Source organism: Gossypium arboreum, chromosome 7 (genome assembly GCF_025698485.1).
Source record: "Gossypium arboreum isolate Shixiya-1 chromosome 7, ASM2569848v2, whole genome shotgun sequence".
Lineage (NCBI taxonomy): Eukaryota > Viridiplantae > Streptophyta > Magnoliopsida > Malvales > Malvaceae > Gossypium > Gossypium arboreum.
The window spans coordinates 91471428-91497969 of NC_069076.1; the positions used below are offsets into that span (position 1 = coordinate 91471428).

Here is a 26542-nt window from a genome sequence, read left to right on the forward strand (position 1 = left end):
CCTTACTCGAGGCTCGACCCGTGTTTTAAACTGACTTTTTTTTTTGTCTAAGCTCATTTTTTGGGCCTATATTTTAGCCTAAACTCTCTTACATTTCGGGCGGACCTTTGGGCCTGACCGGGTGGCCTACCCCATAATCAGGTCTAATCCAAAGTGACTAAAAGATTTATATTTTGATCATTTAACTTTAGAAGTTTACAAAATAATTGTTGAATTATTCAAAAAGTTTTATTTAAACCATTGGGCTGTTAAATTTTTATTTACTTTAGCAAACTTCAAGCGACGCTTCAATGATCCATATGGTGAATTAGTATTCATTGATAAATAAAATAATATACTTTAAATTCAAGTCAATCTGACAATCGATGTCAAAGGTTGAATAAGAAAACTGTTTGGATTTTGGTTCATAGATCCATGACTTTCAAAATTGTTTCAAAAAAAAGATTTAAACGAATAAGGGAAGGGAAATGAGTGATTTCAATTGGTGCAAGCTTTACGAACAAAGAAAGCCATACAATAACAATTTTAATAGTCTAGTGACTTAAATAATAACTTTTTAATAGTTCAGTGATCATTTTGTATTTTTTTTTTAAAGTTGAGTGACCAAAACATAAATTTACTAATAGTTTAGTGACTTTGGGTGAAGTTTATCTAAAATGGTGAAAATTTACTATCGGTCCTTATATTATGTGTAAGTTACAACAATAACATATGATAATCAAGATCGTAGTTAGGAATGACAAAACTTGAACCACCTCATGGATATTGAACTGATCCCTCTAAATGGTGTGAATTATTTTTTCTTGAAAAGCAGTACGAGGTGGGGTGAGATGGAATTTTTCTTTTGAACATTAGGTATAGAGGGATTATGGTAATTGTTTGTTTACCTTTCTCTACTATATGAAAAATATTATTTTATCTGTGTATATATTTAACTATTAAAAAGATTAAAATGTAATAACATGTAATAGAAAATCTATATTAAAATTAAATTAAAGTGATATGAGAATAGATACATAAAACATTAATGAAGGTGATAATAATTTTCAAAATTATTCATTCATAGTGGAGTGAGACGAATAGTAGAGGATAAATTTAGCACCATCCACATCCACCCGGCCCCTACTCTATACGTAGCTATAAATGGCGACCTTAGCTCCGTTAGTTAATTGGTATAATATCAGCAGCTCTAATCCTTTTCAATTATAAAATCTTAAATTTAAGCTCTTTCAAAGCAAATTTATTACCTTTTTAACCCCCAAACTTTTAAAACTTTATTTTAGTTCTTTAATAACAAATTCTTGTCTTCGCCCTTGTGAATATCACAACCTCAGTCCTATTTCGCCCGTCCACCGCCTTTAGAAGTTCCTCCGCACGGTTTCACGTTCAGGGCCAGTCGAACCCAATGAAGCATGTCCAAAAGCTGAACTCAGTTTTTTCTAAATTTCATTAAATAACAAATTTTCTAAATGATGTAAATTATATAAATTATATAATGCTCAACAATGATCAGACTAGAGTAATTTTCTGAATTAAACCCAAATTTTCAAGTTGAACTCAGACATATCTGAAGTAAACCACGAATAGTTTGCGGCACAAATATCACATTCTACTAACATAGAAGCAATAATAATGAGAAAGATATCAACTTTTCACCTGCATTTTATTCACAACAAAAAAGAAAAAGAAAAATGCCTTCCCGTCCCCCCAGCATTTTGCATATATCAAATATTCAAAAAAAAAAAAAAAAAAGATACCTACAACACTATCGGATCACAGGTGAAAGGGGGTGCAGGAGGTACACATATCATGGAAGAGTTCTCGGAAGGTTTCGAATTTAACAAAACAGACAAGTTAAAAATGATGATAAAACAACACGGATTTTATCAGTTTTGATCGTGTGAGGTTTTTGAAGAACTCTGCAAAGAATGTGGTGGAGAAGCAACCTGTTCAGATGAATCATCTGAATTCTTGGTCACTAAGTTTTGACGTTTCTTGCTTGCGGGGTCGGTGTTCCGTGCCCAATCAGGAACCCTTGATGGTAGAGGAGCTTCGTATAAATTGGGTGATGGTGTCATTCTTTGATATGTCAGAAGAGCCGTATCAAACATGGATAAAGGATAGCTTAGAGCATAATTATAAGGATATCCTGTATAAGGATGATCAAATCTGCAAGTTGGCCCGTATTTGCAGAGTCCATACATAGTGTAACTAGAACATACAGGTTGCCCCTACATTCAGAACAAGAAATTATAAAGTTGTTATTTAGCCAGTGTGTGTATATTAAAAGCAATCTTTTCACCTGAATGGATATTTAGTAGCTATAGCAAACCATGTGAAAAATAGATATGAAACTTACAGGTCTTGAAGGAAGCCCAAGTGGGCCAACACTACTCATGGCTGAGTTAGCAATCCTTTCCTTCGGATGATGGTACTTGCAATCAGATCCATATTTGCAAGTTCCGGTGTTCATATAATACCTACATTCTGGTTGATCAGGTCTTTCGGGAAAATTAGAAGCAGGTGCTGATGACAAAAGCATCTGTCCACTAGAGCCCAACTCAGCAGGATTCATCGAGTTGTAAGTGTAATTGGATCCAAGAATACCAGCAGAAGATGCAGGACTCATATTTCCCTGATCAAAATTAAATTAGATATGAAGAAAAACGAAATGAGGCAAAATAAGAAAAGATATTCCAATCGGCAAGAGCTACCTATAAAGAATCAGAACTGCAGAAATATGTTATATATGACATTGTAGTTGCAGGGAACTGTCAGATATATGTACATGAAATATGAAAAGCAAACATGCCCTACATCTATATTACTGCAGCAATCACCACAAAAAAACAGTGAATGACATGGATATGAAATATGAATGGATATGCAAGTTTGCAAAACAGGGTAACACATTTAAGACACCATTGAGTTTGTTTTGGACAACAGTCACTTGTACGAGCAATTAAGTTATTCGTTTTAAGTATTCATTTCAAATAAAAAAAAGCATGCATATGCCTCTCAGCTTTCCCCAGAAAGCAGCCCAAGCAAAAATTGAGCAAAGATGAGGACATCTAAGGTGTCTAAAACTTGTAATTATGCAAAAGAAAATGTGTCTTAATAGTAAATGAATTCGTATAAAATTGGAGTCAAGACCAGATAATTTTATCATAACATCTGAATGACAGTCACTTCCGGTGAGAACAAGTCATTGAACTAACCGTTCATAATCAATTGACACAGACATTGTTAAATATTATAGATATGGGATGTAGCAGCATCATCATGAACATGGAACTTTCAGTTTATCAACCAACTGATAAAAACACACATCTTAAGTCTTTATGAGAAAATGATATAAGATGTTGTCAGCAGATAAGAAGAAAATGCATGTTATGAGTTTTTCTAAGAAACAAGAAGTAAATGCAGAAACAAGAAATTGGAACGGACCGTTCAGGTCTTAGTTACATCTGTTAAAAAAGAAAGTTCATAAATAACTTTTAAAAATAATCAAGACCATATCACTTTATTTTAAGAAAAATGCCAAGGTTCACATTATTCTCATATCCAGTGATTGAAAACACAACATACAATATAGCAATAGGAAGTTAAAGTGAATCGTAAGTCAAGTGAATCAACAGATGTTTATACTTGCAGAGAATTTATGAAGCTTGCTTTTAGAAAAGTGAAATGTTTAAATTTCAAATTTTAAGAAAACAGTACACGATTGCACTTGCAGAGATTAGATTTTATTGATTGGAGCCAGGACTTCAGATAAGCATTACTCAACAAAAGAAACATTCACTTACCATGTATGTGCTCCAGCCATTTCCAGGAATTATGTTTTGAGAAGGAGAAACAACAACAGGCATGTAGCTTTGGGTTTGTAAATGTGGACCAGAGACAAATGGTGCCCTAGGTAATGACCCTGGGGGAAATCCACCAGCATATGGCACACCTGTTGGTGGCAAAACTGATGATCCCACAGGTCCATTTACAGGTAAGCCAGTTCCAGGTGAAGCAGGCTGGGGATGATGGAACTTGCATGCAACTCCAAACTTACATGATCCGGTCCTCATGAAATAAGGGCATGATTTTTCATCCTGCTAAATCCAGAGCCAGCATGAGACAACATAAGGTCAAGCATGCACATCAAATAAGAGAACAAGAAAGCACCTGACGCATAGGGAGTCCAAGAATGTTAAATGTAACAGGTCCAGCTCCATTCCTGTCCTTTGGATGATGATATTTACATGTGGATCCATATTTGCAAGTTCCTGTCTTCAGAAAGTACTGCAAGGGAGGTTATTGAAAATTTTTTAATTAAAAAAAAAAACTTCCCATAACAAATGTCTTCTTAGTCTCTGATCACAAGAACAAGAAAAAAATAAAAAGAGACAGCAATGACTGATGTCAAAACAATTTAGCATTAGAAAAATGATATCACCCATGATCCTGAGCTACATCAATTCACTGGGTTAAAAGGAAACATTAGCACAGTAGTGAGATTAAGATCCTAGTCCGTCCACTGGTAAAAAAGAATTATTGACAAAACAATACACCATCAAAATAAAAGCAACAGCAAGATGATGACTAGCATAACCAGAAAACTCCATTTGACCGCATACCATGTTAACATTCTTGCACATGTACACAGAATCATGCCTGCTAATATTCAATGGAATATTTTGTTTCTAATCAAATAACATCTACTGTCATAACCAAGTGTTAGTTGCCTTTCCTTTTTCTTAGCAAGAGTTAAGATACACCCCAGCACAAAATGGCAACACAAACATCTTTGGGAAAGGCAAATTTAGACCACTGATCTTAAATGAGAAAGTATCAATACCCCACAGTCTGGCTGTCCAACTCTTTCAGGGAGTTCTTCCCGATATTGACCGCCCTGCACCAAATAACAACAAATTCAACCATTACATCAGTAAAGCAATATAGATATATAATGAGAATCTGAATCTACTTGCTTTACATCTTGAAATAATCACACTAAATGCCATTCACTTCAAAAGAAGAACAAAGACTAGATTACCTGAGCATCATAAGCCGGATGATTAAAACGACAATTACTCCCATAACCACATGATCCGGTCCTTAAATAATAAGAACAATCCGGTTCACCAGGACGATCAGGGTACGAGACTGATTTGGAAACACCCACCTCTTGATTACTATCATTAATTTTCAAACGCAAAATTGCTTCTGAAAACATAGAGAGAATTTTTTTTCCCGAAATTAATGAAAAATCAGAATCTCAAATATTTATAATCTGATTGCACCAAATAAGCCATCACATTTAACAATTGAAACAACGAGCTTCCTAACCAAACCTATTCTACTATAATTTTAACGAGAAAGAAAGAAAAAACAATTTTAGAAGCTCCAATTAAAAGAACGACAGACTTTCAGATTAAATTATACAAAGTTGCTTATTTTTTATTGAATGAATAGAAATTTACCAATTTCACAATAATTTAAAAACATTGATCACAATGGAAAACGATCACAATAAAAGAATTCTAAATAAATAATAATAGAGAAAAATTATAAAGTGGCATAAGATCTTCATTTAATTTGAAGTAAAAAAGAGCGCACAAAGAATCGATGCTACCTTCAATGTTATCAGCGGATTGATTCGAAACAACATTGTTCTGAACTTGCCGATTATCTGGCATCGGTGGATGCGGCACGAAAATTTTTTAAAACCGTATCTTACTTTTGATCGAAACAATCAAAACCCAAGCAACACGAGATTTAAAAAAATTCAATTGCAGGGCATAAATCAAGGCAAATTCGTCTGATTTTCCAAAAAAATAGATTTTAAATCAAATGATGATGACGACGACGATCAAATGAGTTCAATGAGAGAGAAATTTTTTTCTTCTTTTTTCTTGCGGAACCTATGAAAAAAGGTTATAAAGAAACAAAAGGTGAAATCGTAGAAAATATTCCAATTTGATTTTTATTTTTATTTTTGTAGAAATTAAAAATTCTTTTCTCTTTTTATTGCTGTAAGGGAAAATCTTCTTTTTCTCGAGCAAGCTTCTGTGTTTTGTCCTGCTGCACCAATAAATTTTTTTCTTTTAGTCAAAAGACATTATTACCCTATTGACCGCTACAGGTTTGGTCTTTTTTACTTTTTTTCTTCCCTTAATTATACTCAAACTTCTAAATTTACGTTTTAGTAACTTAATTTTAAAAAATTATAAAATAATTACTAAATTATTAAAAAGATTTCATTTTAGTCTATGAGCTGCTTCATTCTCACTAATAATCGAACCAAAATCTAAATAATTTTCTTCTTCGATCTTCAACATTGACTATCAGATCAATTTAGATTTAAAGTATGTTCTTCTACTTGTTGATGGATATCTACCGTACTAATCGTCGAATTGTTACTCGAAACTCATTAGCCAGGCATTTTTTAAAAAACTTAACAATTCAGTGACTTAAATAAAAACTTTTGAATAGTTTAGTGACATAAATGAATTTTTTGAATAGTTTAGTCACCATTTTATAACTTTTTAAAATTGAGTAATCAAAACATAATATTACTAATAATTTAATGACCTTGAGTATAATTTATCTTTAAATTATATATATTATTCAAATTTTAAAATAACTTTTTACAAAGAGGAGAGGTCTTACCTACTTTTGACTTGGGTTTGTGTTTATAATTTTAAAATTCCAGCCGATTTTATTGTTTAAAAATATAAAAAAATATTTTAATATTTATATATGTTATAATTAAATATAAATAAATATATTTTTAATTTTGGAAGAGTAAAATGAGCTTGGGTAATTTAAACGGATTGAGCTAGAACCTCAACTCGGCCTATTAAACTCTTTCAAATTAGATTAGAGGTATAAGTTGTGTAAGGACTAAACCATGAATAGATATAAATTATAGCTTTCAACAGGTCTTTACCCACTCCAATTGTACCTGGGTCTGACATTTTATTGTTTTTAAAGCTAAAAATTCAATAACGATCATTTTCTTAAGTTTAAAATGTCATTTTTATTCAAATTTGGGAAATTTATCAATATTTACTATTCTAACTAAAATCAATTTGTAAAGTAAAAATTAATTATTTACAGCATTCAAGTATTCTACTAAGTAATAAGATTTCAATTAGTAGATATTTTTATTAGTTGTATGTATCTTATTTTTACCTTCTAAAAGATATAAGAAAATAATTCATAATTAAAATGTAATATCAATTATAAAACAATTAATTTGTGTATTTAAATCAAATCATGCATTTTTAAGAAAATAAAAAAAACTTTTAAACTTACAACTATATCAACAATTGTAATCGAAATTAATCAATATAAACATTCAACTATAACTAACTTCATAACGAATTAATTAACAAATCAAATTGTCAAAGCTTCATATAATAGTGTTTTAGGTAAAATTTATATCCATGATTTCGGAAATATTAAAATGGTAAAATTAAATTAAAAACAATTATTAACATAGCTGAAAATAATAATTCCAACATAATTTAGACCAAATTGAATATGTGCAAAAGAACGAGGGTATTTTTGTCCTTTTAATTTTCAGTAATAGAAACAAATAACCGTGTAGGTTACGGCCAAAGAGACGGAAGCTCCCTCCCTTTTTTACAAAATTATAAAATCTAAATCACCGTCAAAAGCGCGCGAACTTGGGAGGCGGCGATGAGGTCTAGACTAGTGGATTTGAACCTACGATGGGGGAGTGTGGGACCCGATATAAAAGTTTGGGTAAACTTTGATTTTTAATTTTAATTATTTAATTTTGTTTTTTTTTGTTATTGAGGTAATGTATAAGTGAAAATATTAAAAATTTAAGATAATTAAGTGATTAAAAAGATAAAATGAATAGTTAAGTATTTATTTTATAATTTTTATAATTGAATGATAAAAAATCATAATTAAATGACTATAAATATAATTATCCTAAAATTTTTTATCTACAAATGTTTCTTCCCAAATAATAAAACTAACTCTTATTATCACGTGGTTCACAAAATAGTTGATAGAGGGTTGTAAATGTCTTTTGATACTATTTAGTTATAACAGAGCACTATATATCTTATCTACGTTAATTTATTTTCATTTTAATTTCTTGTCGTTTTGACGGATGAAAAAACAGAAAAAAAAAGTGACAAATTGTCATCGTCAGATTCATGGTGCTATATGGATACAGTTAGATTTTGGAGGAGTGGAACCCGACGGTCTTCAAAACGAAAAAGAAAGAAACCAGCCTTGTCTGACTCCCTAAGCTAAAGGTTTTATGGGACCCACGAACCTCCGTTCTCAAGTCTCATGTCGATCTCTTAACTGGTCAGTTTTATTTTTGAGAGATTTTGTTTTCTGACTTGGTCGAAAACTCAAGTGGCTAAAGTTATACTTACCCAATAACCCCTCTATCAATAAATGATTTTTTAATAGTGCCGGGGATGGATCACTCAGATACATTTATTCTCATTATTTATGATATAAGTTCAAATTTCACCAGGTGTAAATATGAGATTTACTTAGACGAGACATTCGTATTTTATGGATTTATCATCTTCGAATTGTTGGGAGACAATTTTTTTAAGATAATAACAACCCGTTAAAAGTTTGTTGAATTTCGGAAAAAAAAACTTCACGTATTTCTCACAATGGAGTGGTATTCTCTCGACAAAATGTTAAAATGTTCTTTTTCATAATAACATCAGATTATTTATAAATTATATGTTTTAAACATTTTTATTAAAATATTATTATTTATTTATTTTTGCTGCATTCGAACAAATCTTGTTATTTGTACCTACCTCGTTCTGTCCTTATTTGAAGTAAAAATATCAATTTACATCTTGGATATATGTTAAATTATAAGAGCTTCTTTTATAAATTAAATTTGAGCAGCAGACAAAAGCTTTAACCCCATCAAATAGATGTGATTTAATTTTTCCTAAAATTACACTTTGATCTTTTTTTAAATAAAAAATATTTAATCATTTAAAAATATAAAAATAATAAATTAATACATTATAAAATTATATTTTTATCTTTCAAAATTTTATTATTTAATTTCAAACTTTTAAAAATTTGTAGATTCACCCTTAGTAATTGAAACCATATTTACACGATTCATTAAATACAGCTATTACACAATAACTAATAAGTAATTGTTCTTTGATTTCTTTTTAATTTTTTTATGACAGCTGAAATTTTATCATCCAAATTACAAAACGATGCTTTAAATTTTTTAGTGAACATTAAATTGGGTTTTCTTTTGATCATGTAAGTTTTGAGGATTAATACATTTATATACAAATGAAATTTTAATCTATAAAATGTCACATTGTTGAACAAAAGGAATCTATAATATGTCACATGTGTGACTTAATTTGATTAAATTAAAGCCCTTTGCTACTTCCTCCGTCCAGCTCTAGAAGAGCCTACCTACCTTTAATATATATTAAAAATCAAATTGGACAAAAGTATAAATTAAAAATCAAGTAAAAAATATAAAATAGAATATGTGCCCATTATTATTACATTCGTGTAATTAAAAACAAAATGTGGGTTGTTACTTGTTTCTAGATTTACATTTTTAGAATATTGTGAATTTTTTATTTTTTATATACTATGAATTATTTATAATTTATATTTTTAAATATAAATATATTTATGAATTTTAAGTGATTGTGAGATATAATTATGCTATCATTTCTTAACGTCCTTAATAAAAAAAGTGTTTTCGAATACAAATTCAGATCCCAATTTGATGCCAATTTAGGTATAATTTGATAAAAAGAAATAATTAAGTATGAGAAAAATGAGTATTAAAAATTTAGATTTTAAATTATAAAAAAAATTATCCTTAATTTTTGAACATTTCACTTTATTTTAAATAAAATTCAAAATCTAAATAATTTTTTAAACATTATATAATATTAAAATAAATAAATAAAACTGAGTTAATTAAAATACTCCATTAACTATAAATGACAAGTAACTGTGATTTAATTATCATTTTCACACTTTTTGAATTTTTATAATTATTTTATTTTAAATTATCAAATTTTACATCATTCAAAATTCCTAATTAAAAATACTTAAGTATCAATACGAAAAAAACCCAAATAGAGGCAAAAATATACTCATTCCTAATTAATTTGAGTTTGAATAATAATATTAATATTTAATACAATAATAAAAATTTCAAATTAATATATATATATTTTAAAAGCTATAAATATTTTATATATTCGCTACTATAACAAGCCATCACTAAAGGAATTTGGAGGTTGCTGCCTTGTAACTCATCAACGCGGACCAAAATTCAAATAATAAGAATTGAAAAAGACAAAAAAAACAAAGTGAATATGTGGCATATTTTTACCTCCACAAAACTACTTAGTGGTCTCTATTTGTATTATTATTATTATTACTAGGGTTAATATATTATTTTGTACCTGATTTTAGCTTCAATATTTAATAATATTTAATTTGATATCTAATTTTTTTTTTCTAATTTTGTACCTAAATTTGGCTTCAAGGTTCAATTTAATATCTAGACTAAATAATAGTATGTGACTCAATGAATGTTTGACACGTGTGTTCCAGAAAAAAAACATAGGTACTTAATTAAGGAAAAACTTAGATACCAATAGGATCAAAAGAACCTCAATTATCAAATTGAAAAAAAAATCAAGTACCAAAATGATCATTGAAGCCAAACTCCAATACCAAATTGGAACAGAAAAACGTGTTTTACCGTAACAACTCATCTGCATTTTATTCTTTTTTTAAAATATTTGCTTCGAAATAATAAATAAAAGAGTTGCCTTTTTGGAACTCTGTTCTTTTTTTGTATTATATTGATGATCTCCTCTTTCTTTTACATGGTGGCTTCGGCTTTATAACCGAATATTACAACATATTTTTTATGTTTTGTTTATTTCTGTCATTCTATGTTTCTACGTCTCTATCTTTTGTTCTTTGTCTTCTTTCTCTTTTTGCAGGTGGTTGTGGCGAGAAGTGGTGTTCGCCAACGTGGCAAACGAGCTGCAGCGCTGATAGCTTAGGGTCCTAGGGTTTCTGATTTTTTTTTTTTAGGTTTTAGGCTTGGATGTATTAGGTTAGTATTTGGGCTTGTGTGTTCTTGTAAATGGACTTGGACTTTTTATTTTATTTATTTATTTTTTGGTTTCTGTTTGGGCCGCATGAACTTGGGCCACTATAACACTTATGATGATTATTTATAAAAAGATACGGATGACATAGTAGCTTACTAGAATTTTACTATGTAGAAGAAGATACGAATGACATAGTAGCTTGCTATAATTCTACCTTTTGTTTGGATCAATAGTAAAACATTCCCTTGAGAAACTCTTTCCTAGTTTCAACATGTTTTTCGGGATGTTGGGTGATTCTCCCCTCAACAACTTGTCTCTTAAATCATTTGAATCATAAGTGTCCCATAGAAATCTTCCTGTAATAATTTCAAGCACGATGCAACCCAACAACCATATATCCAATGCACAAGAAAGCCACGGGATTCCTCTAGAGAAAGGAACAGTATTGGAATTGCCTCTAGTTCTCTTAATGTCAGAGTAGGTATGTTTGCAGGGAATCTTCAAAACAAGAAGTCAGCTGGAAAGACACAGGTGAGTGGCCACGGAGCTCAAAGAAAGGATGCCTTAAGTGGAGCAAACTCACAGGGTTTCAATCAATCAGGTCTTTCTGTTGACACGTATGCTCTAGAAAAAAAAATATAGGTACATAATTAAGATAAATGAAAAACTTAGATACTAATAGGATAAAAAAAACCTCAATTATCAATTTGAAAAAAAATCATGTACCAAAATGATCATTGAAGCCAAACTCCAATACCAAATCAGAACATAAAATCTCTAAACTAAGTTGAATATTGAAACCAAACTTAAATACCAAATAATATATTAACCCTTAGTAATTATATTGTAGAATCAAACCAATATAAAATACAATAGATGAAAATTAAGAAAGAATAAGATAAAATACATTTATGATATATGTATATTTTGAAACGAAAGACTCACACATTGTAAACTCGAATTTAAATATTCAAAGACCTAAATCTTTTGCCTTAACCAACAATACCAATATATTATTATTTTATTATTATTATTATTGTCGATAAAGCAACACTTCATTATCAAACTTTACAACTTTTTTCGATCTTGCTCCATTTGATGACATGACATTTTGATATCATTTCATCACCTACAAGGGTGAAACCAGAAAACTTTTTAGGAGGCAAAATTAAATTGAATTTTTATGATAGAAAAAAATGCAATTTCACCTTTTTAATAGACTATATCTTTATAATTTTTAAAGGCTTAAATAAAACTTTTATATTTTTAAGGGGGTAAAGTGCACTTTTTCGTTTACTAATTTAAAATTTTAAAAGGGCCATATGGAAAAATTTTCATTTTAAGGGGCCGGAGCCTTATGAGCCCCTTAGTTTCGCCATTAACCACCTAAAAATTTATAAATTTGAATAAAAATTAGATAACAACATGACAAAACATTTAAGTGTCAATTCACCGCATGGACCAAATTTAAGAAAAAATTTCAAGTTTAGGAATTAATGTGGAAAGAGAAAAGGTCTAAGGGATAAATTGGAAAAAGTAATTAAGCTCAAGGATTAAATATTTGCATTATCCCTTATAACGTGGACATTAACCGATGATGACAGTCTCAACAAAGTCGAATCAAAATGTAATACCGATGAAATGTAAGTTACAACCATGGAAGAAGTCTAAACAAGCACCGAGCCTCTAATGCCAGCGGTAAAATCAGATTCCAAGCCATCTCCCTTGGAGGAAGTTCCGACGCTGCTCGAAAAACCCGATACCGCTCCGCCGCCCCTCGAAGGATCCGCCACCGTGTCCACAGCCGCTACTATCTCCGGAGTCGCTGAGCTGGACAAGGACTTGTTGTGTTTGATATGTATGCAGATAATTACCCTTCTTGTTCTCAATTTCTCACTAACAATAGGCTTTTCCCTAACATGTTGCTCAATAAGGTTTTTGATTTCATTTTTTTTAGCTCAAACTTTGTATTTTATCTCGTTTCCCAATAAGTATGACAGAATTAATTTCATAAAAAGAGTTATCGGAGTTTCTGTTTATACAATTCCTTGAAAACTCAACTTAGATATGATCAGAATCATTTATCTACTAAAAAGTACCAATCATTTTCGATGTCTCCTAACTGAAATTTTGTACTTAGTTAAGAGGAATAGTTGCATGATTCATAATTTAGCTTATGTCTTACAAATATTTTTCTCATGCTTTCGTTATGTACTTAGGACAATTGTAATGCTTTTAGCTTTTTAATTAGAGGGTTGAACAATTGATTTTTGTGATTCTTATACATTTTTTTTACTTTTTGGAATTGAAAACTCCTAGCTAGTTGATTTCTTAGTCCAAAAAGCTGCAGCTAATGGTCAAGCAGTGAAGATGAACATTGAACAGTTGAAAATTTAGAATACCACAATAAATGTGAAACCTTGTTTTGGTTTGGTTTTAGATTTAGTTATCTTGTGATGATGACTACATGGCTTCATAAATAGGGAAGTTAAAATGTTTGTTTTTTTCCATGCAAGTACAAGATAATTTGTATATTGAAATATTCTATTTCTACTCCAGTTATACACTTTCTCTGTACCCTTTTATAGCTTTTGAAGAAGACTTCAGCTTGTCAAATATCAAAAATTGCTTCCCCAGTGGAACAGTTTCGTGATGCATTACAGCAGGTTAGTTACGATAAAACACGTTTTTTTTATCCTACTTTTCTAATCAACCAAAATTTTGCTTTTTTAGATTATATAGGGTATTTTATATTATTTGCATTATTTATATTAGTTAGTATTTACTTCCTGCCCGAGTAATAGGATTTACGATCATTGAGATCTTAGATGGATCCAGATTGGGTTATCGGGTTAGACCCAAAAAGGTGCCGTTTTGGCGTCTGAAAGTTAAGCCCAAAACAACACCATTTCAAAGGCTATATAAACCAAAAAATAAAAAAAATCTTTTGTGACAAGTTTTTTTTTAAAAAAAAAATCCTTTTACCCATTTTTTCTCTCAAACTCTCCCTCTTGTCCAGCCATGGGACGGTGGGTCTCCGTTGTGGCCACCAGTCATTAGCAATTGATATCTCCACCTCCGGTCGCAGGAGTTCCCCAAAATAGGCATTTTTGACCCCCTTTTCGAGTAGAATACAAATCCGGGTTTTAAATTCCTAGAAATTTGGTCGATGTTCGGCCGAAGGAAAAGAAACCTTTCAGTTTCTCCCTTTTCAAACGAGGCCCTCGACGGAACCCTAGAGGTTCTGAGGTTTCTTGAGTCGAAAAAAGGGGCTCTACGATGGCGCTATAACAGGTAAAAAAAATAAATCTGTCTTTTATTCTTTTTTTTTATATTTGCTTCGAAATAAAAAATAAAAGAGCTATCTTTTTGGAACTCTGTTATTTTTTTGTATTTTATTGATGGTCTCCTCTTTCTGTTACATAGTGGCTTCGGCTTTATAGCCGAATATTACAACATATTTTTTATGTTTTGTTTGTTTCTGCCATTCCCTGCTTCTACATCTCTATCCTCTATTCTTTGTCTTCTTACTCTTTTTACAGGTGGTGGCGGCGAGAAGTGGTGTCTGCCAACGTGGCAAAGGGACGGCGACACTAATAGCTTAGGGTCTTAGGGTTTCTAACATTCTTTTTTTTTATTATTAGGTTTTGGGCTTGAATGTATTAGGTTAGTATTTGGGCTTGCCTGTTCTTGTAAATGGACTTAGGCTTTTTATTTTATTTATTTATTTGGTTTCTGTTTGGGCCAGATGAACTTGGGCCACACAACACTTATGATGATTATTCATAAGAAGATACGGATGACATAGTAGCTTCCTAGAATTTCACTATGCAGAAGAAGATACGAATAACATAGTAGCTTGCTAGAATTCTACCTTTTGTTTGGATCAATAGTAAAACATTCCCTTGAGAAACTCTTTCCTAGTTTCAACATGTTTTTCGAGATGTTGGGTGATTCTCCCCTCAACAACTTGTCTTTTGAATCATTTAGATCATAAGTGTCCCATGGAAATGTTCCTGTAATGATTTCAAGCACGATGCAACCCAACAACCATATATCCAATGCATAAGAAAGCCACGGGATTCCTCTAGAGAAAGGAACAGTATTGGAATTGCCTCTAGTTCTTTTAATGTCAGAGTAGGTGTGTTTACAGGGAATCTTCAAAACAAGAAGTCAAATGGAAAGGCACAGGTGAGTGGCCACGGAGCTCAGAGAAAAGATGCCTTAAGTGGAGCAGACTCACAGGGTTTCAATCAATCACATCTTTCTGTTGACACGTGTGCTCTAGAAAAAAATATAGGTACATAATTTAGATAAATTAAAAACTTAGATACCAATAGGATCAAAAGAACTTTAATTATCTAATTGAAAAAAAAAAATCTTGTTCCAAAATGATCATTGAAGCCAAACTCCAATATCAAATTGGAACAGAAAATCTCTAAACCAAGTTGAATGTTGAAACCAAACTTAAATATCAAATAATATATTAACCTTTAGTAATTATATCGTAGAATCAAACCAATATAAAATACAATAGATGAAAAATTAGAAAGAATAAGATAAAATACATTTATGATATATGTATATTTTGAAACGAAAGACTCACACATTGTAAACTCAATTTAAATATTCAAAGACCTAAATCTTTTACCTTAACCAACAATACCAATATAATATTATTATTATTGTGGAGAAAGCAACACTTCATTCTCAAACTTTACAACTTTTTCTATCTTTCTCTATTTGATGAGATGACATTTTGATATCATATCATCACCTACAAGGCGAAACCAGAAAACTTTTTAGGAGGCAAAATTAAATTGTAATTTTATGATAGAAAAAAATATAATTTCACCATTTTAATATACTATATCTTTATAATTTTTAAAGGATTAAATAAAGTTTTTATATTTTTAAAGGGGTAAAGTGTACTTTTTCCTTTACTAATTTAAAATTTTATAAATTTTAAAAGAGCCATATGGAAAATTTTTCATTTTAGGGGGTCGGAGCCTTATGAGTCCCTTAGTTTCGCCACTAATAAATTTGAATAAAAATTAGATAACAACATGGCAAAACATTGAAGTGTCAATTCACCGCATGGACCAAATTTAAGAAAAATTGTCAAGTTTAGGAATTAATATGGAAAGAGAAAAGGTCTAACTAAATTGGAAAATATAATTAAGCTTAAGGATTAAATATTTACATTATCCCTTATAATGTGGACATGGACTGGTGATGACTATCCCAACAAAGTCGAATCAAAATGTAATACGGATGAAATGTAAGTTACAACCATGGAAGAAGTCTCAACATGCACTGAGCTTTGAGTGCCAGCGGTGAAACCGGATTCCAAGCAATCTCCCTTTGAGGAAGTTCCGCTATAGCTTGAAGGACCCGCCACAGTGTCCGCTGCCCCTCGAAGGATCTGCCACCGCGTCCGTAGCTGCTACTGTTTCCAGAGTCGCTGAGCTGGACAAGGACTTGTTGTGTCCGATATGTATGTAGATAATCAAGGATGCGTTTCTAACGTCTTGTGGTCACAGTTTTGCCATACTTTTATTACAACTCATCTCCGGAGCAAGAGCAATTGCCCTTCTTGCTCTCAATTTATCACTAACAATCAGCTTTTCCCTAACGTGTTGCTCAATAAGGTTTTTGATTTCAATTTTCTTAGCTCGAACTTTGTCTTTTATCCCATTTCCCAATAAATATGTTATAATTAATTTCATAAAAAGAGTAATCGGAGTTTCTGTTTATACAATTTCTTGAAAATTCGACTTAGATATGATCAGAAAAATCTATCAACTAGAAAGCACCAATCATTTTTGATGTTTCCTAACTAAAATTTTGTACTTAGTGAAGAGAAATAGTTGCATGAATCATAATTTAGCTTATGTCTTACAAATATTTTTCTCATGCTTTCGTTATGTACTTAGGACAGTTGTAATGCTTTTAGCTTTTTAATTAGAGGGTTGTACAATTGATTTTTGTGATTCTCATACTTTTTTTTTTTTTTTTACTTTTGTAATTTAATACTCTTAGCTATTCAATTTCTTAGTCCAAAAAGTTGCAGCTAATGGTCAAGCAGTGAAGATGAACATTGAATAGTTGAAAATTTAGAATACCATAATAAATGTGAAACCTTGTTTTGGTTTGGTTTTAGATTTATTTATCTTGTGACGATGACTACATGGTTTCATAAATAGGGAAGTAAACTATTTGTTTTTGACCATGCAAGTACATGATAATTTGTATCTTGAAATGTTCTATTTCTACTCCAGTTATACACTTTCTCTGTACCCTTTTGTAGCTTTTGAAGAAGACTTCAGCTTGTTAAAAATCAAAACTGCTTCCTGCATAGAACAATTTTGTGATGCATTGTAGTAGGTTAGTTAAGGTAAAACACGTTTTTTTATCCTACTTTTCTAATCAGCCAAAATTTTGCTTTTTTGGATTATATAAGGTATTTTATATTATTTAAATTATTTATACTAAGTAGTATTTACTTCCCGTCTGAGTAATAGGATTTAAGGTCATTTAAGGTATTTTGCATTTTCTTGGGCCTTACGGTTTAGTTGAGAATGGCTATTAGATATTTGATTATACAGTTGCAGATATTTGAGAATTTTTGTTAAGATTTTAGATTGCTTCTTGAATATTTCAATTTCAAAGTACTTATTCTGCATAAATTATTTTGGGTTTTTCGGGACAATAAATTTACAGTTAATCTTACTTTCGTTTTATTAACCAAGTATTTGTCGCTTAAGAGCCATTTTTATTAATCAACCATATCCATAGATGGTAGTCAATTCATGTTTACATGTAATCTATATAAAATTGATGTGTCCATTTAATTAAATATTCAGGAGTTCATTCATCGTGAATATGTTCCAAGTTTCGATAGGGGTATTCTGCAAATGATGTTTCTTTTTATTTGAGACACACTTGCACCCTGCAATAAATACATTACGAGTGCAACTTTTCTTACCATACATGTGCCATGCACAAATAAGTCTTGCTAAAGTAAGTGCACTAGTTGATTTACAGACTTGGTCTTTCATTCCAATCAATTTGGTGCTTTACTTGCTGTCTAATGTCCTTAAGTTGTGTTTGCTAGGCAATGTGTTGCAGAGGGTAGTACAAGAATTTTCTTATACCATGTTTGGTACCGAAGCAAATATATGGCCATTACTAGAAACTGTGTTTGCATCTTGAAACTTCTAATTAGTGATAACAGGTTTTCGTATAGGTGGAAGAAAGACCTAAAATATGAATTGTCACTTTTTAACCCTAAAATGCAAATTGAGTCACCTTTTACCTTAAAATTGACCGTATAAGAGTCCGAGGTGAATTTTCATGAATAATAGTTTTTAATGTTCTATTTATTGTTGCTCTTAACTAAGAATGCATCCAATGTCTTCTTCAAATGGAGTAGGAGCAAATTAGCTCATAGTTTCTTACAGTTGAGCTTCTTTTTCTTGTCTAAATTTGATTCTTTTATGTTCTGGAAACAGGGTTATGCAATTTCAATAAAGGAATTGGACAACCTAGTAAGTCTTGTACATCGACAAATAAGTTATCTATTTAAATATGTTCAATTTATTTAAAACATATGATTTACCTAGTTAAATACAATTAATCAGTTAAATATTTTAAATATTAATAATGCAATAGTAATGCAATATTTACCTGTAAATCATTTACCAAAACTTATCATTTGGTACCAATTGTACCACTTCTTCAATAGCATCAAATACATATACAATTACTATAGCATAGTACCAAATCACACCAAGTTATAAAACATACCTCATATGCATTTTCAACTACTATTTTACCTTTCATCATTCAACCACAAATCATTCCATACGTCAACATTTTAAGACAAACTATACACATATCAAAATACCAAAACACAAGCCAAATGAGTGGCTAATCTCAACAAAACACATATAGGCCAACATTTAGCCAAAATAACCTATACATGCCTTTATAACCAAAATCAAAACATCCAAAAGTACCGATAGAACTGATGGATAGTGTGAAAATAGCTCCGACAAGCTTCCAACCTGATCGAGCTTCCGATAATCTGAAAAGTCAAGGAAAATGACTACGTAAGCAATGAATGCTTAGTAAGCTCCTATAAACTTTAGTCATATCAATTAATTTCAAATATGAAATTTATACATATCAAGGATAATCCAATATCGATACCGCATGATTCATGAAGCTATATCAGCAACTCACAAGATGAATAAATCTACAACATCACTTATACATATCATTCTTAGCATAGTAGGATTTTAAATAACTTTAAACCTTACCACTCTTTCATGAGCTCAAGCATATTTTTATTTGAGCACTTACCATTTTAATTCAACTTATAATTAAACATATTACCATCCAACAAATAGCTTGGCACTTGCCTAAGCATCAAACAACAACACTTGTTAGCAAACTTGAACATATTTCATATAAATTCAATATCGAGAACCTTATTATTATCTCACTTTTGAGTTTATTACACGTCTCAGCTTACATAATTTCCATGTATCAACATTTCAAAGATATTCATATATGTACATGTCATGATACATATCATTCTCTTATCGTTTCTTTATATACATATATCATCCATTTCAATATACCAATATATCACGTACCATCATTTCTATATATTTCATGTATATACTTGTATTAGTTCGTATTGAACTTATATAGTCTCGTGATACGTGATATTCGTGACAGGTTTTAAATATTTATAATGAATCGTTCTTGAAACTAACTATTATCACGATGAAGGTAAGTGTACCTATCGAACAGTAGTATAGCTTTAGCAAGACCGAATTGTCAAACCCAAAGGAACTAAAAGTACTAGTAATGACTGTCTTTTTATTTTCTATCCTAAGAATAATGGGGTTTGTTTTAACTAACTAATTAACTAAACTAAGAATTCATAGAAAATAGAATTGGGGAATTACTTTTGGAAAAACATTGAATTAAGACAATACCTAAGGAAAAATCCACCTAGACTGAACTTGTTATTTGACTCTAAATCAGACAATTTATTCATTTGACTTGATCTGTAGAAATCCCTAAGTTATATTATTATCCCTTTCGAGACTAACAACGTCTAACCTTAGGTTGAATAATTGAAATCTCTTTCTAATTAACTCCTTAGGGTTGCATTAACTCGATCTATGGATCCCCTTATTAGGTTTCACCCTAATCCGAAAAAATCTTGTCACCCTATCTTTAGGCGCGCAATCAACTCCACTTAATTATGACAAATGTACCCTTAGACAGGGTCTATTCCTCCTCTGAATAAGAGCTTAACTTGAATTAATATCCTGGAATATCAAGACAAGAATTAAGAACTCATAATTAAGAACAAGTCAAATATTTATCATACAATTCAGATAATAATAACAAGATCTGTCTTAGGTTTCATACCCCTTAGGTATTTAGGGGTTTTAGTTCATAAAAAAGTAAACATCTCAGAAGAATAATGAATACAAAACATAAAGAAAAACCCAAAACTCCTGAAGGGAAATTGAAGGGAGGTCTTCAGTCTTGATGATGAATCTGGCTTCTGAGATGGATCAGTCGGCTTTCCTTGAGTAGTTCCCTGCTTCCTTCCCTATGGCCTCCCCTTTCCTCCTCCTCTAGGGTGTATTTATAGGCTTTAGAATGCCTAAAAACCCTCAAAATTGGCCTTTTCCGAATTAGACTCAATTTGGGCTCGACAGGGACACGCCCGTGTGACACGCCCGTGTGCAATTACTTCAGGCCGTGGTCAAGCCTGTTAAATAGGTACGGGCGTGTGGTCCACCCATGTGAGTCGTGCTTCGGTTCTGCCAAATTGACACGGCCATGTGGTCTGCCCGTGTGAGGAGGTTCAGGCCGTGTTGATTTCGTACGTTGGCCCATTTTCTCCGTTTTTGGCCCATTTGTCATTCCTTTCACTCTCCTATGCTCACCTAAGTATAAAATATGAAATTAAGGCATCAGGAGTATCGAATTCACCAATTTTAAGAAAAAATCATCCATACAATGTGCTAAGCATGGGATAGGAATATGTATAAATTACGGTTTATCAAATACCCCCACACTTAAGCATTTGCTTTTCCTCAAGCAAAATCCTCAACTCATAATCAAAATAAATTCTTCTCAACTTATAATTTCTATCAATAATATCTCAAAATTTCAAACATTCCAAGTTGAGCATTTTATCATGAAAATTCAAAGTTTCAAACATTCTAAATTGAGCATTTTATCATGAAAACATAGGTGTCTCCCCTCGTCTAATTAATTACCTTTGATTCAAAATATCATAGAGTTTCACATCCTCACTAAAGATTCACTCAAATCACTCGAGGTGTTTAAGGACAATAAATGAAGCACTCAATAATCAATAATGAAGAGTCATTACCATAGGCTTGCATGAAAATCAAATCTCCACCACTATAAATTGAGATGAAACATCAATCAAAAGGTCTTTAGAGAGTTGTAACGTGACTTTGGTTAGAGGGTGTGGTCACAAACTGAAAAAAAAAGGGTTAGAATCAAGATTGAATTGAAAAATTGCCTAACTAGAAAAATGACTAGTCATCAATTGCGTACAACAGAGCTTTTTCTCAGAATATGGAATTTAACTTCTTTAGCTCAGAAGATCACTACTACTAATATGTATACATGTATATATATATATATATATATATATATATATTAAGAACAAGTCAAATTACAAAATAGAATAAAACATAGCTAAGCAACTATTCCAACTCAAATCTCGACAAAAATAGGGATCAAATTAATTTAGGGGATTTCAACAATAATGAGTTATGGGTTAATATTGAGGGTAAATTAATAAATGGGTTGTTAGGCTCAATAGAGTTCACTAAGGGTTAATTGTGAAGGTAAGCTTTTATGGAATGAGTGGGTTAAACATAAGTGTCTTTATCATTTTGACATATCAAATCAAATGGTGTGGTCTTGACATGCATAATCAAGCAAGTTCTAGAATAACAATTGAATACTGATGCACTCATAGCAATAATAAAAGTGAGTATGAAAGAATTAATAGATGCTCTTGAAGGCTCAAGATCTCACAAAAAATTATGGCTTTTTGATGTTTAAACTTGTGGATTTCAATTCAAGATAATACCTAAACTTGGGGAAACAACTTAAAATTTTTTAATTCTTCAAAAATCAACTTATCATGCTTGATTCCTTAATGTCTTAAAGTTTAAACAATCAATACATAAATGCCTATGTTTTAATTCAAGATATATCAATAAAAATCATAAATTAATTAAAATTCATTTTAATAGTGATATGAGTGATTCACGTGAGAAAAAGACAAAATTCATGGATTTCTAATGATGATATAAAAGACCCCCCACACTTAAGATGTACATTGCCCTCAATGTACAAAGATAGATATAATGAAAAAGATAGATTCATAATCATAAGATAGGGAGAGAAGTGAAACTTCCTGAATGATGAATGAATTCCTTGAACTGGAGTTTTGGAGGATAATCGGCGTAAGAGTGGGGGAGGATACTCTGGTGGTGAAAGAGGTTCATTAGCCCATAAGTCCTGCGCCAAAAGAATATTATATCTGGTGGTAGCTATGGTCGTGGTCGAGCAGGACATGGCAGTCGTGGAGAACCTTTCCCAGTGGAGTTTTTAGTTCCTATGCGAGGATGAGCTTTGGAGCTCTTTTTGACTGTGATAAAATCAGAAACTCTTTAAGAGGTATACTAAAGCATAATTACTCGTAATGAAATAGCCGAAGATTAAAAATTGTAAAAACTCAGGATAAAATAGTATTAAAAGGACTTAAAAAAATAATTTCAAAATATAGAGATAAAAATAAAATAAAATAAATAATAGGTGTTTATAGAGAAATTGGGGCACACGACCGTGGGGCACGTCCGTGTGCTTTAAGTTTAGCCCGTGCATTTCGTAATTTTCGAAATTAGGCGCATTGGTGTACACGGCAATGTTGCACGACCGTGTCAATCTCCGTTCGCTTCTCCCAAGCCTGTGTATGCAGGCGCACGCCCGTGTTAAATTGATAGGTTTACCCATGGTTTCAAAACATGGGCTAGTTTGATTTGGAGAGCAATTTGACGTTGAGTGGTTTTATTGTAAACAGTTGAACTGATCATTATTGGATGCCTTTTTCTTATATATGGCATTAGATGTGGCATTTGTTCTTCAGTAGCTCTATGATATTCCCTTGCTTCAGTAGTTAGTTTCCTCTAATCTTAGTTTAACAGTTCTGTGCACATATTGGTACAAATAACTACACTAATTGACAAGTTTTTTGATCTGATTTTCTTTTAATAAAAAATATTCTTTTCCCTTTTTGTAGATACAAACATATCTTCACTTTATTAGAGAGGACATAAATTCTGTGGACAGGCATAGAATAGATTTGTATTGTGCAAGAGATAGATACACACTGAAATTGAGGATACTTGGAGATGATTCTAGTATAAGAAAGCCATGGGATTCCTCTAGAGAAAGGAACAGTATTGGAATTGCCTCTAGTTCTCTTAATTTCAGGGAAGGTATGTCTGCAAGGAATCTTCAAAACAAGAAATTAGATGGAAAGACACAGGTGAGTGGCCACGGAGCTCAGAGAAAAGATGCCTTAAGTGGAGCAGACTCACAGGGTTTTAATCAATTAGGTCTTTCTATTGAAACATGTGCTCTAGAAAAAAAACATAGGTACTTGATTAAAATAAAGGAAAAACTTAGATATCGATAGTTTCTCTCTAATGGCAACTGGTGTACTCGTTGCCTTGTAATTTTGCATGGAGATACTTCCATGCCAAGGAAGTAAGACATTTGTCCCTAATCAGACATCTCAAACACCTTGTCCTCTTCACCAACAATTTTGAAGCCTTTAGGCTATTCAATATATATCTCTTCTTCAAGAAAACCATTGAGACGGGCTGACTTCACATCAAGCTGATGGATTTTCCATTGCAATTGTGCTGCTGACTTCACATCAAGCTGATGGATTTTCCATTGCAATTGTGCTGCTAAGGCAACTAGTAGCCTTATGGTGTCAAGCCTAGCTATTGGTGCAAAGGTTTCAAAGTAGTCAATGTCATACTTTTGGCTGAACCTTTTTATAACCAGCGTTGCTTTTAGTTTGTTCAAGTTTCCATCAGCATTGTGCTTGGCTCGAAACACCCATTTCACTCCAATGAATTTTCTGTTGAGTGGTCTTTCAACTAGCTGCCAGGTCTGATTCTTCTCAATCATACTGATTTCATCAGCCATTGCCTGTTTCTAGCTTTGTTGAGCTTAAGCCTTTTCAAAGCAGCTTGGTTAAACTACAGCCACATAAGTTCTTTCATAAATCTCAGCCAATGGTCTAGTGCCCCTGACTGGTTCATCATTAATGTCCATTTCAGGACCATTTTGATCAGCTTCAGTCTGAGCTGTCACCAAATCTTCAATAGTAGTTTCTGGTTTAGTTTTATCCCAGTTCTAACTTGACTTCTTATTGAATACAACATCTCTGCTCATAGAAACCTTGTTTGTTCAAGGATCAAGTATCTTGTAACCTTTTTTAACATTGCTGTAACCCACTAATATGGTAGGTTGAGCCTTCTCGGCTAACTTGTCCCTTTTAACAGCAGGAACATGAGCATAGCATATACATCCAAATACTCTCAGGTGAGCCAGTGATGATTTTGAACCCAAACCTGGCGTCGAATGGAGTTTTATGAGCCAAAGCCTTGGTTGGGAGCCTGTTTTGGAGGTATATAGCAGTGTTAACTACCGTAGCCCACAAGGTTTTAGGCAAATTCTTCTCAAACAGTAAACATCTGGCCATATCCATCAGACTTCTATTTTTTCTTTCACTTACACCATTTTGTTGAGGTGTATAAGTGTTGGTGAGCTGGTGTTTGATGCCTACTTCATTACAAAACCTTTGAAACCTAGATGAAGTATACTCAACCCTATTATCAGACCTCAATGTCTTCAGCTTGCAACCTGTTTCAGTTTTTGCTACAGCCTTGAACTTCCAGAATACTGAGGCTACTTTATACTTATGCTGGAGGAAGTAAATCCAACAATATCTCGAGTAATCATCAATGAATAAGATGAAATACCTGCTTCCATTAAGAGATTGAGTATTCATTAGACCACACACATCAGTGTGTACAAGTTGTAGTCTTTCAGAAGGTCTCTAGGCTTTGTTTGTAGGAAATGGTAGTCTAGCTTGTTTTCCTAGCTGACATACTTCACAAACTTCTTCTTTTTCAATTGAGTTTGTGAAGTTTTCAACCAAATCTTCTTTGGTTAGCTGAGTCATTGAGTTGTAGTTGACATGGCCAAGCATTTTGTGCCACAGCTTGGATTCATCTTAAACAGTTGTGTATACACTGTCTGAGCCCTTGCTTCAGTCTACAACAAAGCTTTTGTCAGCCATGGTCATTGGCATGAGCTTGGATCCATTTGGATCACTGATTAGGCACTCATTGCCTTTAAACACCACATAATAACCCTTTTCTAGCAACTGAGCTATACTGAGCAGGTTTCTATCTATTTCAGGCACCAAAAGTACATTTGAAACAAGTTTGGTACCTGTAGGAGTGTCAATCAGCACATCTCCTTTGCCTTCTGCTTTGATGAAGTGTCTATTTCCAACATTCACCATTGTTTTGAAGCTTCTGTCAATTTTCTTGAAGATGAAAGCATCACGAGTCATGTGGTTAGTACACCCACTACCAATCAGCCATCCTTTTGTGGCTTTTCTTTTGGCAGCTGAACAAGAAACTGCAAAGACTTTCTCTTCTTAGTCACTATTTTCTTTTACTACTCGAGCTTCAGCTTTTGGCTGTTGAGGTTGATTTGGCCTCTGTTTGCCTTTGTTTTTGTAAACTTTGTTTGCATGGTCCATCTTTTTGCAGATTTGGGCCTAAACCAACATACTTCACCCGGATGACTTAGCCTTATGCAGTATGGGCAAGATATCTTCTTGCACCATCTATTCTAGGCTTGTCTTTCCAGGTTTTCTTCCCCTTATAGGCAGAGGAGTTTGAGGTTGGTCTGGTTTTGGCTTGGAAGGTACTTTCTTGATGCTCCTCCAGTTTATTGGCTCTCATTTGCTCTTGGGCATAACAAGTATTGATCAGCTCTGTCAATGAAATGCTGGTCAGGTCCCTCGAGTCTTCAAGAGATGAGATCTTTGCATCATACCTTTCAGGTAAGGTTAAGATCACCTTCTCCATAATTCTTGCTTCACTGAATTGTTCTCTAAGTAGCCTTATGCTGTTTACTACAGCCATGATTCTGTCTGAGTACTACTTTATTGTTTCTTTCTCCTTCATCTTCAAGTTTTCAAAATCCCTTCTCAAATTCAGTAGCTGTTGTTGTCT

The 26542-nt window shown here is 32.2% G+C and overlaps 1 protein-coding gene across 1 annotated transcript; it reads right to left on the reverse strand.

The window, feature by feature from the left end:
* Positions 1-1506: 1506 nt before the first annotated feature.
* On the reverse strand, positions 1507-6064 carry LOC108470021 (zinc finger CCCH domain-containing protein 3-like). The gene is made up of 7 exons (XM_017771202.2): positions 5624-6064; positions 5045-5214; positions 4847-4900; positions 4174-4290; positions 3807-4100; positions 2360-2635; positions 1507-2231 (listed from the first exon to the last, which is right to left on the reverse strand). The coding sequence occupies exons 1-7, from the start codon at positions 5685-5687 to the stop codon at positions 1887-1889; spliced, it is 1320 nt and encodes a 439-aa protein (XP_017626691.1). The 5' UTR covers positions 5688-6064; the 3' UTR covers positions 1507-1886.
* Between the last annotated feature and the right edge of the window lie 20478 nt (positions 6065-26542).